The sequence below is a fragment of the Chiloscyllium punctatum genome, chromosome 34 (assembly GCF_047496795.1).
Source record: "Chiloscyllium punctatum isolate Juve2018m chromosome 34, sChiPun1.3, whole genome shotgun sequence".
Taxonomy (NCBI): domain Eukaryota; kingdom Metazoa; phylum Chordata; class Chondrichthyes; order Orectolobiformes; family Hemiscylliidae; genus Chiloscyllium; species Chiloscyllium punctatum.
In genome coordinates, this window is record NC_092772.1 from 55,352,506 (window position 1) to 55,369,514 (window position 17,009).

The 17,009-nt window shown below is 52.2% G+C and overlaps 1 protein-coding gene across 2 annotated transcripts in view; it reads right to left on the bottom strand.

Moving 5' to 3' along the window:
* cadm4 (cell adhesion molecule 4) overlaps positions 1-17,009 on the bottom strand; it is a 238,940-nt gene that overhangs the window by 113,546 nt on the left and 108,385 nt on the right. For both annotated transcript variants that reach the window (XM_072553562.1, XM_072553563.1), the window contains exon 2: positions 637-783. In XM_072553562.1, the coding sequence (XP_072409663.1) occupies positions 637-783 (147 nt within the window). The remainder of the gene's footprint in view (positions 1-636; positions 784-17,009) is intronic.

Below are 17,009 nucleotides of genomic sequence, written 5' to 3' on the forward strand. Positions count from 1 at the left end.
TGTCCCATAGTGCCCAGGGATGTGTAGGTTAGGGTGGATTGGCCATGGGAAATTGTCCCATAGTGTCCAGGGATGTGTAGGTTAGGGTGGATTGGCCATGCTAAATTGTCCCATAGTGTCCAGGGATGTGCAGGTTAGGGTGGATTGGCCATGCTAAATTGTCCCATAGTGTCCAGGGATGTGCAGGTTAGGGTGGATTGGCCATGCTAAATTGTCCCATAGTGTCCAGGGATGTGTAGGTTAGGGTGGATTGGCCATGCTAAATTGTCCCATAGTGCCCAGGATGTGCAGGTTAGGGTGGATTGGCCATGCTAAATTGTCCCATAGTGCCCAGGTTAGAGTGGATTGGCCATGCTAAATTGTCCCATAGTGCCCAGGGTAGGGCGGATTGACCTTGCGAAATGTAGGGAGAAAAGGTCGGGGTGTGGGTCTGGGTGGGATGCTCTTGGGAGGGACAGTGTCGACCCAATGGGCCGAATGGCCTGTTTCCGCACCCTGGGCATGCTTAGAGTGAGAGATGTTTAATTTGCAAAGGGTTATGGGAAGGGTAGGAGAGTGGGTTCTGAGGCCATGATGGTGTTGAAAGACCCGTTCTTGTTCCTGCAGTGCTGTACCCACCAGGGGAATGCTACTTACCCCGTGTGCCATTGAAGAACAGGGTTTGGCGATATGGGTTTTGGATCACCACAATCGAGCCATCGTAACTGTGTAGTTTACAGGTAATCTCGGCTGTGTCTCCTTCCATCACGGTCACATTCTCTGCCTGAACCACTTGAGTCTTTACTGTCGGGGAGAAACAGAGACAGATGTCAGAGTATAACCGTGCTTTCAGACTCCCACTCCAACCCAACCCAAAACCCCTTCCCCGCCAAAGGAACAAGGGCACAGCAAGATCCCACAAAGAGCAACACAGTAATGACACATATCTTTCTTTCCCTCTCATGTCCCCCATACTATGCGGGACAGAATCTGGCCCTTCAACAGTGCGGCGCTCCCTCAGCACTCACCCTCCGACAGTGCGGCACTCCCTCAGCACTCACCCTCCGACAGTGCCCACTCCCTCAGCACTGACCCTCCGACAGTGCGGCACTCCCTCAGCACAGACCCTCCGACTGTGCCCACTCCCTCAGCACTGACCCTCCAACAGTGCCCACTCCCTCAGCACTGACCCTCCAACAGTGCCCACTCCCTCAGCACTGTCCCTCCGACAGTGCAGCACTCCCTCAGCACTGACATTTCAATGGGAGGGGGTGATTGTGGGACTGACTCCCGCAGGGAGGGAAGGATGGGGAACGCGGGAATCTCTCCCACGGGGAGTGGTTGACGTGAATCATGTCAATGGATCGAAGCTATGGAGAGATGGGGTTGGTGATGGGCTGAGTGTAATTGAGTTCGAGAAGGGGGTTAGTGTGGAATTGGGGGATTAATTTGACACAGGGAGCTGTTGACGTGTGGAGCTCACTACCTGGAAGACTAATTGACCTAAAAGGCTGTGAGGTGCAATGTGGAAGCAAGCCTTTCCCAGCGAGAATTCTGATGATGGGCCAAAGGGTCTCTGTCTTGTAGCAAAATTTGACTCCTGCAGCATTTCAAATGAACAGGTTCAGAGGCCAGTGATGGATGGATCACACAAACTGAAGAAAGGGAATAATTTGTCGACATTGACAGAGAAGCTGCGGTCTCAGTGTGATCAGGTAATTTGTTTCAAATCTTGCAGCAGGTTAATAACACGGGCAAAGCATTTTCACCACAACCTCATCATTTATCGCCGAGGGCTCTCTGTTGTTCATCAACAGAGGCTGCTCCGAACACAAAACGCACTGACCTCATCAGGTCTGGTCTCCAGGGAGACAGACCCCTTCCCTGCCAGTCTCTGGTACAGCCTTGCTCACTCTCTCACTGCCCACACCCACAACAAACAGGTCTGGCATTTCGTTCACACCGTCCACCCCTCACAGTCAACGTCGCGTGTCTGCAGTCACTTTTACACAATCGCAAACAATGCAGTCAATTTAACAGAACCACGCATACAGTGACCCTCCGACAGTGCGGTACTCCCTCAGCACTGACCCTCTGACAGTGTGGCACTCCCTCAGCACTGACCCTCCGACAGTGCGGCACTCCCTCAGCACTGACCCTCTGACAGTGCGGCACTCCCTCAGCACTGACCCTCCGACAGTGCCCACTCCCTCAGCACTGACCCTCCGACAGTGTGGCACTCCCTCAGCACTGACCCTCCGACAGTGCGGCACTCCCTCAGCACTGACCCTCTGACAGTGTGGCACTCCCTCAGCACTGACCCTCCGACAGTGCGGCACTCCCTCAGCACTGACCCTCTGACAGTGCGGCACTCCCTCAGCACTGACCCTCCGACAGTGCGGCGCTCCCTCAGCACTGACCCTCTGACAGTGCGGTACTCCCTCAGCACTGACCCTCTGACAGTGCGGCACTCCCTCAGCACTGACCCTCCAACAGTGCGGCACTCCCTCAGCACTGACCCTCTGACAGTGCGGTACTCCCTCAGCACTGACCTTCCAACAGTGTGACACTCCCTCAGCACTGACCCTCTGACAGTGCGGCACTCCCTCAGCACTGACCCTCTGACAGTGCGGTACTCCCTCAGCACTGACCTTCCAACAGTGTGACACTCCCTCAGCACTGACCCTCCGACAGTGCGGCACTCCCTCAGCACTGACCCTCCGACAGTGCGGCACTCCCTCAGCACTGACCCTCTGACAGTGCGGCACTCCCTCAGCACTGACCCTCCGACAGTGCCCACTCCCTCAGCACTGACCCTCCGACAGTGCGGTACTCCCTCAGCACTGACCCTCCGACAGTGCGGTACTCCCTCAGCACTGACCTTCCAACAGTGCGGCACTCCCTCAGCACTGACCTTCCAACAGTGTGACACTCCCTCAGCACTGACCCTCTGACAGTAGCGGCACTCCCTCAGCACTGACGCTCCGACAGTAGCGGCACTCCCTCATGGAGTGGGAGGGAGATGGATGGAGAGGGAGGGAGATGGACGGAGAGGGAGGGAGATGGAGGGAGAGGGAGGGAGAGGGAGGGAGATGGAGGGAGACGGAGGGAGAGGGAGGGAGATGGATGGAGAGGGAGGGAGATGGATGGAGAGGGAGGGAGATGGACGGAGAGGGAGGGAGATGGACGGAGAGGGAGGGAGATGGAGGGAGAGGGAGGGAGATGGAGGGAGACGGAGGGAGAGGGAGGGAGGGGGAGGGAGAGGGAGGGAGATGGATGGAGTGGGAGGGAGATGGATGGAGAGGGAGGGAGGGGGAGGGAGAGGGAGGGAGACGGATGGAGAAGGATAGATGGATGGAGAGGGAGAGAGAGAGAGGGAGAGGCAGGGAGAGAGGGGGAGAGATGGAGAGAGAGAGAGGAGGAGGCAGGGAGAGAGGGAGGGAGATAGACAGAGAGGGAGACAGAGATGGACACAGAGGGGGAGAGGCAGAGGGAGATAGGAAGTGTGGGAGTGAGGAGAGAAGGAGAGGTAGAGTGAGATAGAGAGAGTTAGAGAGCGATAGGGAGGTACAGAGAGGAAGAAGGAAAGACAGAGCAAGATGGAGCGATGGAGGGGGATAGAGAAAGGGAAAAGGAGAGATCGGTGATTGAGAGAGGGAGAAAGAGAGATAGGGAAGGCAGAGAGAGGGAGACGAAGAGATGGCGGGAGATTGAGAGGGGTGGTTCGAAAGAGAGGGAGAGGGTTGAAAAGTTTGGTCTGGCTCATTTAAAACAGAGAGAGACTGTGTGATTTGTATCCTCACAGACGGTGGTGGGTGTTTGTAACTTGTCCTGAGAAGGAAGTGGCAGCAGAATCCTTGAAGATGTTTCAGGCAGACGTTGAGACAGGTTTGTGAGAGGGGTAGGTCCCAGTGGGGATATCACTGGACCCAGGTAACGCCCTGGGGGTCTGGGGTCAAATCCATCCACAGCAGTTAAAGTTCAATAAAGAAACTGGAGTTGAGAGAATCTGACGGCCAGGAATCTATTGCCGATTGTCGGGAAAACCCAGCTGATTTGCTCCTATCCGTCAGGGAAGGAAAGTGCTATCCTTACCCGGTCTGGGCCTACACGTGACTCCAGACCCACAGCAATGTGGTTCACTCTTAACTGCCCTCTGGGGCAATTAGGGATGGGGCAATAACTGCTGGGCCTAGCCAGTGATGCCATCATCCTGTGAATGAATAAAGCCAGAGAGAGGATGTGGAAGATTATTCAGGAGAGCAGGAATGTGGTCAAGTCAACTGTGACCTTATTCAGATGTGGTACAGGATTGAGGGGCTGAATGTCCTCATGCAGCCCCTAACTCAGACGCTCGCAGGGAGGAGAGAAAACAGACAACGAAGGAAGATGGAGAGAGAGAGAGAGAGAGAGAGCACAAGAGAGGAAGATAGAGAGAAGGAGAGACTGAAAGAGGAAACGAAGAGGGAGAGAGAAAGAGAGAGGGTGGGTGAGGTGGAGGGAGAGCCTGATCGTGGAGGAGGGAAAATGAGAGAGAAGGGCAAAAAGAGAAAGAGAGCAAGAGAAGGAGGGTTACGCAGTGAGTGTAAGAGGGATCCTTAGAGTGGCAGTGAGAACGAGAGAAGGTGATGAAGAAAGAGAGAGAGAACGAGAGGTGACGCGAGCAAGAGAGGGGCAGGAGAGATTGAGAAGGGGAAATGGAGAAAGAAAGTGAGGAAGATGGAGAGAGGGAGAGTGAGAGAGGAAGATGGAGAGAGAGAGAGTGTGTTAATGTTACAAAGAGGAGTGAAGAGGCTGCGAGGTGGTCAACGCCACACAGATCAAAAGGCTGATTGATTTAGAGTGAGCCATGAGCTTGTCGAACCTAAAGAGAGTTTTATTACAGCACCATTGTCTTTACAAGGTTGGGTTTTTGTCAAATAGTTTTCAATCAGCAAGGGACCTGAGCACAGCAAATCTGTTTTTAATATCTCAGCAATTGTGTTAGCTATTCCAAAGGGACTGCCTGCCTCACAAACAGACAATACAACATTTGGTTTCGGAATCAGTTATGTACGTTGGCATAAAATAATAACATAAATATTTCAGAGCCTCATGATGCATCTCTGTGGTGGGAGAGCACTTGCATTGCTAGAGCACCGCTCATCAGCTCAGGACAAGACGGACGTTACACAGGCAGTGGGGTTCTCTAATTGTGAGGAAACATCACAACCAACTGTGCGGCACTCCCTCAGTACTGACCCTCCGACAGTGCGGCGCTCCCTCAGCACTGACCCTCCGACAGTGCCCACTCCCTCAGCACTGACCCTCCGACAGTGCGGCACTCCCTCAGCACTGACCCTCCGACAGTGCGGCACTCCCTCAGTACTGACCCTCCGACAGTGCAGCATTCCCTCAGCACTGACCCTCCGACAGTGCGGCACTCCCTCAGCACTGACCCTCCGACAGTGCAGCACTCCCTCAGTACTGACCCCCTGACAGTTTCTCCTGATTTATTCTCCGAGTACATCTCCTGAAGTTAGATGCTTCAATTAAATTACTTCCTCAACCCGCTGTGTTCATCCCCAGGAGCTGACATTAGGAGTTCCTTGGCACAAGGAACTCCTCGCTCTAACCATACTCTGTCAATGCCTCATAATAATCAGAGGTTGTATATTTTCTGATCACTGCACATGCATTCAGGGCACCAAATGCAGCAAGACCTGGACAATATCCCTGTTCGGGCTAACAAATGGCAATTCCCAGTCACACCGTACAAATCCCTGGCAATATCCAACAAGAGAGAGAATCTAAGCTTTGCCTCTTGATGCTCTCTGTTGATACCACCACTGAATCCCCCACATCCTGGCGGTTAACATTAAACAAAGATTGGACTGAACTGAAGTAGCTGTATAAATACAGTGGCTCCAAGAGCAGGTCAGAGGCTAGGCATCCATTGAGCTTGACAGGACTGCTGAGAATCTGTCTCTCCCCCACTCACTACAGGGTCTAGAATGGAGGGGGCGGGTTGGGGGGGGGGGGGGGGGGGGGGTGGGGTGGGGGGTGGTCAGAGGGTCACAGTGTCAGGATAAGATGTTGGACCGAGATGCTGTGAATGTTTGGAATTGTGTTCTGTTCAGAGCTGAGAGATTCCTGTGAACAATCTAACTGGCTACGTGTCTTTGACATACATCTGGATTGGAAATGTGAAGGGAGGGTCTGCGTCCTAATATTTTTAAATATAGTGTGGTGAAATGAAAGAAAGGGGATTTAAGACCAGAGTTTTAATGGATTGCTGCATGTTTTGAGGAACAAGTAACGAGAAGCTCACAGCAAACATTGTTTATCGAGCTGCTAAGGGAAGGAGTTATTGAACTGGAGGTCATTTAGACACTTGGAGCTCCTGTTGGTAACAAACTACTGATTGGTCTATGGACTGGTGGAGAAACTGAGGAACGCAGATGCTGGAGATCAGAGCTGAAAGCGTGTTGCTGGAAAAGCGCAGCAGGTCAGGCAGCATCCAAGGAGCAGGAGAATCGACATTTCGGGCATCAGCCCTTCTTCACGTCGATTCTCCTGCTCCTTGGATGCTGCCTGACCTGCTGCGCTTTTCCAGCAACACGCTTTCAGCTCGTCTATGGACTGGTGACCAATTATTCAGGTCAGCAACCATGTGATTGGTTCTGAGGTCACTGTGAAGCAGATACAGAAAGAAGTGATCAGATCTCCAGCGGCTCAGTAGCTGTCTCTCTGTACTCCGCAGTAAAAAGAAAGCACTTCACACCTGAAGAGGGACCAGCTCACCTTTCCTTCAGCTGGCGGCAGGTCAAGGGGACCTTTCATTGGTGAAACAGCCACCCTGTGACTTCTGCAAAGCAGGGGATGCATTCAGGAAAGGAAAATGGAGAGAAGAGCCTTCTGATCAGCAAAGAGCAAATCTTGAGAATGAAGACTACTGGACTGCATTCAGCATCTTCCCTCTGCCCATGTGTTGCATTGCACTGTTTATGCCGATGCATAGGTAAGGGGGATGTTACAAGGGGACCAGAGTTACACTAAAAGTGTTCTGTGCCAATGAGTTATAATTGTTCACCACTATCTATTTATTGTTTATTTATTTGTTATAAATAATGACTCTTGTTCTGGGTTTCTGCTTTCTATCAAACTTGATCTGAAAATTTTGGGTCCTCTTTAAAGTGGCTAACTTGTGTGACGAGTCTGGGAACAGAGCAGGGTAATTACCAACGCAGAGCTGTCCTTAAGAACTTCCCACACACTGATAGGAGGAGCACACCCCATCCTGGGTTTTAGAATCCGAGAGTCCCTACAGTGTGGAAACAGGCTCTTCGGCCCAACAAGTCCACACCGACCTTCCGAAGAGTAACTCATCCAGATCCATTCTCTGATCATTTAACATCTGTCTAATGCACCCAAACTACACATCCCTGGGCACTATGGGACAATTTCCCATGGCCAATCCACCCTAACCTACACATCCCTGGGCACTATGGGACAATTTAGCATGGCCAATCCACCCTAACCTACACATCCCTGGGCACTATGGGACAATTTTGCATGGCCAATCCACCCCAACCTGCATATCCCTGGGCACTATGGGACAATTTAGCATGGCCAATCCCCCCTAACCTGCACATCCCTGGGCACAGTGGGACAATTTAGCATGTCCAATCCCCCCTAACCTGCATATCTTTGGACTGTGGGAGGAAACTCACGCAGACACGGGGAGAATGTGCAAACTCCACACAGACAATCGTCCAAGGCTGGAATCGAACTGGGGTCCCTGACGCTGTGAGGCAGTAGTGCTAACTGAGACACTGAGTTGGAGTGCACCAATTTGGTTCAGGCATCTCGGAACATAAGAAACCGAGACGTGCTGGGAACATGAAACACGAGATCTGACACTCTTCCCCCAGAGAGAGCTGAGGTTGACCCATCATTGAGTTCACCTTAAACCCGGGTTGATTGGGTGTTGAGTACTGAGGGGGTAGGACAGGGGAAGGTTGAGGGAGAAGATCCATTAGGATCCAAGTCAAAGTGGGAAGCAGGCCTGATGGACTGAATGGCCTCCTCCGACTCCCTTAACGTGTTGCTGTGAAATTTGGTGGAAGGCTTGTAATCCTCTCTCTGTTTGAAATCCTCTGTTGGGAGGCTAGGCAAATCCAGCAATGTCTTTGGACCTTAAGCAGTGACAGACTTTATTGTCCCGGGGAGAGGTGGGAGTGGTGAGGGGAGGTTAGTAAGAACGGTTCAAACCCTGTCTTAAAGCCCCAGCATGACGTTCTCGGCTCCACACATCCCCCTGCACTTGGATGGGATCTTGCTGTGCAGACTTGGTCATGCTACAGCGGTGCTCCCATGTCGTTGCAACGCCCCTCCCTGGTGGGAGGAGGGAACAGAGAACATTACAGCACAGGAACAGGCCCTTCGGCCCCTCCAAGCCTGTGCCTATCCAGATTCTCGGTCTGTCTATTTTCTAAGGATCGGTCTCCCTCTGTCTCCCTGCCCATTCATGTGTCTGTCTGGATACATCTTAGATGATGCTATTGTGTCCGTCTCTACCACCTCCGTTGGCATCACGTTCCAAGCACCCACCCCCCTCTGTGTGAAGAACATCCCACACACATCTCCCTTAAACCTTTCCCCTCTCACCTTGAACTCGTGACCCCTAGTCATTGAGCTCCCCCACTCTGGGGAAAAGCTTCTTGCTATCCACCCGGTCTAACCCTCTCATGGTTTTGTAGGCCTCAGTCAGGTTCCTCCCCTCAACCTCCATCTTTCTAATGAAAATAATCCAAAATCTCCTCATAGCCAGCGCCCTCCATCCCAGGCAACATCCTGGCGAACCTCCTCTGCACCCTCTCCAAAGCGTCCACATCCTTTTGGTAATGTGGCGACCAGAACTGTACGTGGTATTCCAAATGTGGCCCAACCAAAGTCCGGGACAACTGTAAACATTGACCCGCCAACTCTATTGTACTCGGATGGACCTGATAGAATCGGAATCCCTGATTGGACGGCACGGTGGCACAGTGGTTAGCACTGCTGCCTCACAGCACCAGAGACCTGGGTTCAATTCCCGCCTCAGGCGACTGACTGTGTGGAGTTTGCACATTCTCCCCGTGTCTGCGTGGGTTTCCTCCGGGTGCTCCGGTTTCCTCCCACAGTCCAAAAATGTGCCGGCCAGGTGAATTGGCCATGCTAAATTGTCCCATTGTATTAGGTTAGGGGTATGGGTGGGTTGCGGATCGGTGTGGACTTGTTGGGCCGAAGGGCCTGTTTCCACACTGTAATCTAATCTAATCTAACCTGGGTCTAATCAGGGAGCCCTGGCTGACAGATAGAACCAGGAATGTCAAGGGGTTGGGATGTTGCCTGGGATGGAGGGCGCTGGCCATGAGGAGAGGTTGAGGAGATTCGGATCATTTTCAGTAGAAAGATGGAGGTTGAGGGGAGGGGACCTGACTGAGGCCTACAAAACCATGACTTTCCGTCCGATGAAGGAAAGCGTGCCGTATGCCATCTTGACCAGTCTACCTACCCACGATGCCACCTTCAGGGAACAATGGGCCTGAACACTCTCTGTACATCAGCGTTCCCCAGGGCTTTTCCATTTACAGTATAAGTTGATGATATGACACGTTGAGCGTGAGTAAACCAAAATCTCTTGGGAATGTGACCGTGGGAACCCAGAACAGATATAAAATAAAAACCTCTCAGGGAGCGAGCGAGCAAGACGGAATTTTTAATAAGTGCGGATAATATCGAGAAAAGCGCTGGGGGGAGTGTTTTGAAACCTTTGTTGAAAAATAGCTAAGAAACAAACAAATCAAAAAATGAACCGGTTCCCTTCAACATTGACTCCAGAACTTGAGCAAATTCATTGAAAAATTATTGTCTCTTCACAGTACATATTGGCTTCAGAAAACACAGGGTAGTTACCGTGGTAACATCAAGTGAACCATTCATTCCTTTATCAGTGCTGACCATCAGCAAGTTTAATGATACAAACATAAACATAATTGTCTTCCAAACTGTCCCCATCAAACATTCCCGGACGTGTACTGCATGCAGTGAGATACAATGTAGAGCTTCCTGAACTATCTCCAGAGGCCGGTCTCTCATCATCAAAGCACCCCCCCACCCCTCCCCACTTTATTTACATGGGGAGGGTCCCAGATGCTGAGCCAGCTCCCTCAGTGCCAGCTCTCAGAGTGAATAAACCCCTGACACCCCTGGTTCTATCTGTCAGCCAGGACTCCCTGATTAGACCCAGGTTAACAGCCCCAATCAGGGATTCCGATTCTATCAGGTCCATCCGAATGACCGCGTTACAATCATTACACTTCCTATACACTTTTAAACTGAAAGCAAAACTCCCTTTACTCTGTCTGCCCCAACAAACACTCCCAGGGCAGGGACAGCATTAAAGCCACATCTACACTGTCCCCCATCAAACACTCCCAGGACAGGGACAGCAAGGGGTTAGATACAGAGTAAAGCTCTCTCTACACTGACCCCCATCAAACACTCCCAGGACAGGGACAGCACGGGGTTAGATACAGAGTAAAGCTCCCTCTACACTGTCCTCCCCATCAAACACCCCCAGGACAGGGACAGCACAGGGTTAGATACAGAGTAAAGCTCCCTCTACACTGTCCCCCATCAAACACCCCCAGGACAGGGTCAGCACGGGGTTAGATACAGAGTAAAGCTCCCTCTACACTGTCCTCCCCATCAAACACCCCCAGGACAGGGACAGCACGGAGTTAGATACAGAGTAAAGCTCCCTCTACACTGTCCTCCCCATCAAACACCCCCAGGACAGGGACAGCACGGGGTTAGATACAGAGCAAAGCTCCCTCTACACTGTCCCCCATCAAACACCCCCAGGACAGGGTCAGCACAGGGTTAGATACAGAGTAAAGCTCCCACTACACTGTCCCACAACAAACAATCCCAGGACAGGGACAGCACGGGATTAGATACAGAGTAAAGCTCCCTCTACACTGTCCCACAACAAACAATCCCAGGACAGGGACAGCACAGGATTAGATACAGAGTAAAGCTCCCTCTACACTGTCCCCCATCAAACACTCCCAGGACAAGGACAGCATGGGGTTAGATACAGAGTAAAGCTCTCACTACACTGTCCCACAACAAACAATCCCAGGACAGGGACAGCACAGGTTAGATACAGAGTAAAGCTCTCTCTACACTGTCCCCCCATCAAACACCCCCAGGACAGGGACAGCACAGGGTTAGATACAGAGTAAAGCTCCCTCTACACTGTCCCCCATCAAACACTCCCAGGACAGGGACAGCACGGGGTTAGATACAGAGTAAAGCTACCTCTACACTGTTCCCCCATCAAACACTCCCAGGACAAGGACAGCACAGGGTTAGATACAGAGTAAAGCTCCCTCTACACTGTCCCCCATCAAACACTCCCAGGACAAGGACAGCACGGGGTTATATACAGAGTAAAGCTCCCTCTACACTGTCCCCCATCAAACACTCCCAGGACAGGGACAGCACAGGGTTAGATACAGAGTAAAGCTCTCTCTACATTGTCCCCCATCAAACACTCCCAGGACAGTGACAGCACGGGGTTAGATACAGAGTAAAGCTCCCTCTACACTGTCCCCCATCAAACACTCCCAGGATAGGGACAGCACGGGGTTAGATACAGAGTAAAGCTCCCTCTACACTGTCCCCCATCAAACACTCCCAGGACAGGGACAGCACAGGGTTAGATACAGAGTAAAGCTCTCTCTACATTGTCCCCCATCAAACACCCCCAGGACAGTGACAGCACGGGGTTAGATACAGAGTAAAGCTTCCTCTACACTGTCCCCCATCAAACACTCCCAGGACAGGGACAGCACAGGGTTAGATACAGAGTAAAGCTCTCTCTACATTGTCCCCCATCAAACACTCCCAGGACAGTGACAGCACGGGGTTAGATACAGAGTAAAGCTCCCTCTACACTGTCCCCCATCAAACACTCCCAGGACAGGGACAGCACGGGGTTAGATACAGAGTAAAGCTCTCTCTACACTGTCCCCCATCAAACACTCCCAGGACAGGGACAGCACGGGGTTAGATACAGAGTAAAGCTCCCTCTACACTGTCCCCCATCAAACCCTCCCAGGACAAGGACAGCACGGGGTTATATACAGAGTAAAGCTCTCTCTACACTGTCCCCCATCAAACACTCCCAGGACAGGGACAGCACAGGGTTAGATACAGAGTAAAGCTCTCTCTACATTGTCCCCCATCAAACACTCCCAGGACAGTGACAGCACGGGGTTAGATACAGAGTAAAGCTCCCACTACACTGTCCCCCATCACACACTCCCAGGACAGGGACAGCACAGGGTTAGATACAGAGTAAAGCTCTCTCTACATTGTCCCCCATCAAACACTCCCAGGACAGTGACAGCACGGGGTTAGATACAGAGTAAAGCTCCCTCTACACTGTCCCCCATCAAACCCTCCCAGGACAGGGACAGCACGGGGTTAGATACAGAGTAAAGCTACCTCTACACTGTCCCCCATCAAACACTCCCAGGACAGGGACAGCACAGGGTTAGATACAGAGTAAAGCTCTCTCTACATTGTCCCCCATCAAACACTCCCAGGACAGTGACAGCACGGGGTTAGATACAGAGTAAAGCTCCCACTGCACTGTCCCCCATCACACACTCCCAGGACAGGGACAGCATGGGGTTAGATACAGAGTAAAGCTCTCTCTACATTGTCCCCCATTAAACACTCCCAGGACAGGGACAGCACAGGGTTAGATACAGAGTAAAGCTCCCTCTACACTGTCCCCCATCAAACACTCCCAGGACAGGGACAGCACAGGGTTAGATACAGAGTAAAGCTCTCTCTACATTGTCCCCCATCAAACACTCCCAGGACAGTGACAGCACGGGGTTAGATACAGAGTAAAGCTCCCTCTACACTGTCCCCCATCAAACCCTCCCAGGACAGGGACAGCATGGGGTTAGATACAGAGTAAAGCTCTCTCTACATTGTCCCCCATCAAACACTCCCAGGACAGGGACAGCACAGGGTTAGATACAGAGTAAAGCTCCCTCTACACTGTCCCCAATCAAACACTCCCAGGACAGGGACAGCACGGGGTTAGATACAGAGTAAAGCTCTCTCTACATTGTCCCCCATCAAACACTCCCAGGACAGGGACAGCACGGGGTTAGATACAGAGTAAAGCTCCCTCTACACTGTCCCCCATCAAACACTCCCAGGACAGGGACAGCACGGGGTTAGATACAGAGTAAAGCTACCTCTACATTGTCCCCCATCAAACACTCCCAGGACAGGGACAGCCTGGGGTTACATTCTGGGATAATCCTGTTCTCCCCTTAACACATGGAAATATTACCTCGAGACCGATCTACCCAAAAAGCCCGTCTTCAAAACCCAAACTGAGTCCAGGCCGCAGGCTGTGGCGGAAGCTGAAACACTGAATCATTTACAGGAGGGGATCGACTGAGTTCACTGGGACTAAAGGGATTGGACGGTGTGGGGGAGAACCCGGGAGCAGGGGACTGAGTTGTCTGCTCAGGCCTGGTCTTATTGACGGGTGGAGCAGGCATGGAGGGGCCGAAAGGCCTCCTCCTGTTTCCCTGTGGATTTCTGTGTCTACCTCGAGCAGGGCCCCTTTGAACTCCAGTCGGGCCTCCTTTTGAACTCTGTACTTTGCTGTCACCCCGGCTGTGAAATGACTGCCTGGTATCTCCATCGCTTCCTCAGCTCCTAGACTCTCCCAGGGTGCACTGAGGAATGGTTCTGAAACCCACAGCATCCCCATCACAACAGAGTGTGGTGTGGTTGGTTAGCGCTGCAGCCTCACAGTGCCTGGGCCCTGGGTTCACGTCTGTGTGTCGTTCGCACAGTCTCCCTGTGTCTGTGTGGGTCCCCTCTGCATCTCAAGTGAGAATTGCTGGGTCCAGAAGGTTTGCGCTATAAGGGAAGGCTCAGAGCTAACCTTTACAGAAGTTTATAAAATCATGACGGTGTGTATAGATTTATTGAATGGCTGGTGTCTTTTCCGCAGGGTGGGGGGATTTAAAGACGGGAGGGGGGAGGGGGGGGCATATTTTTAAGGGGAGAATAGACATTACTGGGGTGGGGGATTTAAAGACAGGGAACATAACTTTAAGGTGAGAGGGGAAAGATTTAAAAAGGCTATGAGGAGAAATGTTCTTTTTACACAGAGTGGTTTGTACGTGGAATGACCTTCCTGAGGAAGTGGGGACAGTCGCAACGTTTAAAAGACATTGGTATCAGGACATGAATAGGAAAGGGTTGGAGGGAGATAGGGCAGGCAGGCGGGACTGGTTTAGGTTGGGAATAGAGTCGGTTAGACCAAAGGGTCTGTTTCTGTGCAGTCGGGCAGGTTCAGTGGATTGGCCGTGCTGAATTTCCCATGGTGCATGGGGGATGTGCAGGCTAGGTGGGTTAGCCACGGGAAACGCAGGGGTTACAGGGACGGAGGGAGAGGCCGGCACTGGGTGAGACACTCTTGGCTGCGCACTCAGAGGGCCGAATGGCCTCCTCCCATACTGTGGAGGTCCTCCGAGATTTATGAGGCCGTCCTCAAGTGCCCGAGTGCTGGAACGTCTCCAGGAGAAGCCAGCCGCGGCATGTCAGGAATGCCGGAGCTCAACGGCAGCATTGTTCCGCCCTCTCCAAATTCCACCCGGCATTCCAGAGGCTCGGACTCAGGGGACGACCTCCAACCCTCCACTACACAGCTCGTGGCCCCGTGTGGGAGGGATGGCGTGTGCCCCCCACCTCCTCCTATTGGCCCCTCTCGATTGTTAAAAATCTTTTGAACACGCTCCCCACATCCCCCCCGCCACTGCAACAAAGACAAATGTAATCTCCTGAGCGAGTAGGCCTCAGGCTCCAACCTAGTCCTCCTTTGAGAACCGTACCCCACGCCACCCCTCAACAAAACTAAATGTTAGCTCTTGAACAAGTAGGCCTCAGCTCCGGCCTAGTCTTCCCTTGACAACCAGACCCCATTGCCATGGGGGATGGAGGCCGGCAGTTGGGAGGTCAGAACGGGGTTTGAGGGTGGACCAGGTCTGACCAGTTGCGATGTGAAACGGACCCCCCCCCCCCCCCAACCCTCCACCAGCCGCGCATCTACAAACTCAACCCCAGCTCCCCACGCCAGAAGTTCTGCATTGCAGTAGCGCCTCCTCGGCTGCCAGGATGGGGGAGGGGATGGCTCCCAAAAGAACTTCCCAACCCCACACAGCCGCTGCTGATGCCCAGGAAGCACCGGCGGCCATTTTCCACACAGCGAGCTCGCGCTGTGAGGTACAAGCGGCTGAAACTTTCCCAAATTGACGTCGGTGAATGGATTACCTTGGGAATGTCGGTGCCAGAATCTTTACTGGCCACACAGGGAGGGGAGAGGGGGGTCAGACAGTGCCATGGGTTCTGAGGAATGGACCCTCTCTGACTGACTCACAGGCATGTTCTCTCGCGGTGTTAAAATTGCCGCTCATCACCGAGTGAAAGTGTCTGATTGCTCCCATGCTGAGCAAGTGATAAATTGTGAAATAAATTTGGCGCAGCATATTCTAAGGGAATTGCTTTGGGTATTTAATTAGCAGAGTGATGGCGTTCATTCAACAATCCAATTTTCTTTAAAGTAAGATTGCACCTTCATGCTGTTTGATTCAGGAAATGCTGTTCAGGTGTAAGTGAGTGTGTGAGAGTGAGTGTGTGCAGGAGAGTGAGTGTATGAGAGAGAGTGTGTGTGAGAGAGTGTGAGTGTGTGAGAGAGAGTGTGAGGGTATGTGTGTGTGAGAGAGAGTGAGTGTGTGAGAGTGAGTGTGTGAGAGAGAGAGTGTGATGGTATGTGTGTGCAGGAGAGTGAGTGTGTGAGAGAGAGCAAGTGTGATGGTATGTGTGTGCGGGAGAGTGAGTGTGAGAGAGAGCGAGTGTGAGAGAGAGAGTGTGAGAGAGAGTGAGTGTGAGAGAGAGTGAGTGTGTGAGAGTGAGTGTGTGAGAGAGAGAGTGTGATGGTATGTGTGTGCGGGAGAATGAGTGTGAGAGAGAGTGAGTGTGAGGGTATGTGTGTGCGGGAAAGTGAGTGTGAGAAAAAGAGAGTGTGATGGTATGTGTGTGCGGGAGAGTGAGTGTGTGTGAGAGAGAGAGTGTGATGGTATGTGTGTGCGGGAGAGTGAGTGTGAGAGAGAGGGTGTGTGAGAGTATGTGTGTGCAGTAGAGTGAGTGTGTGAGAGACAGCAAGAGAGTTTGTGAGAGTATGTGTGTGCAGGAGAGTGAGTGTGAGAGAGAGCGAGTGTGATGGTATGTGTGTGCAGGAGAGTGAATGTGTGAGAGAGAGAGTGTGATAGTATGTGCGTGCAGGAGAGTGAGTGTGAGAGAGAGCGAGTGTGATGGTATGTGTGTGCAGGAGAGTGAGTGTGAGAGAGAGCGAGTGTGATGGTAAATGTGTGCAGGAGAGTGAGTGTGAGAGAGAGCGAGTGTGATGGTATGTGTGTGCAGGAGAGTGAGTGTGTGTGATGGTATGTGAGTGCAGGAGAGTGAGTGTGAGAGAGAGCGAGAGAGTGTGTGAGGGTATGTGTGTGTGGGATAGTGTGTGTGTGTATACAAGAAAGTGTGTGTGAGAGAGAGAGCATTTGTGAGGGTATGTGTGTGTGTGTGAAAGAGACTGTGTGTGTGTGTGTGAGAGAGAGAGGGTATGTGTGTGTGGGAGAGAGTGTGTGTGTCAGACAGTGTGCATGTCCACATGCGTGTGTGCAGGAGAGTGTGTGAGAGAGAGTGTGTGAGGGTATGTGTGTGCAGGAGAGTGTGTGTGTGGGTGTGTGTGTGTGAGAGGGTATGTGTGAGACAGTTGGTGTGCGTGAGGGTATGTGTGTGTATGTGCAGGAGTGTGTGTGTGTGTGAGAGGGTATGTGTGAGACAGTTGGTGTGCGTGAGGGTATGTGTGTGTCTGTATGTGCAGGAGTGTGTGTGTGTGT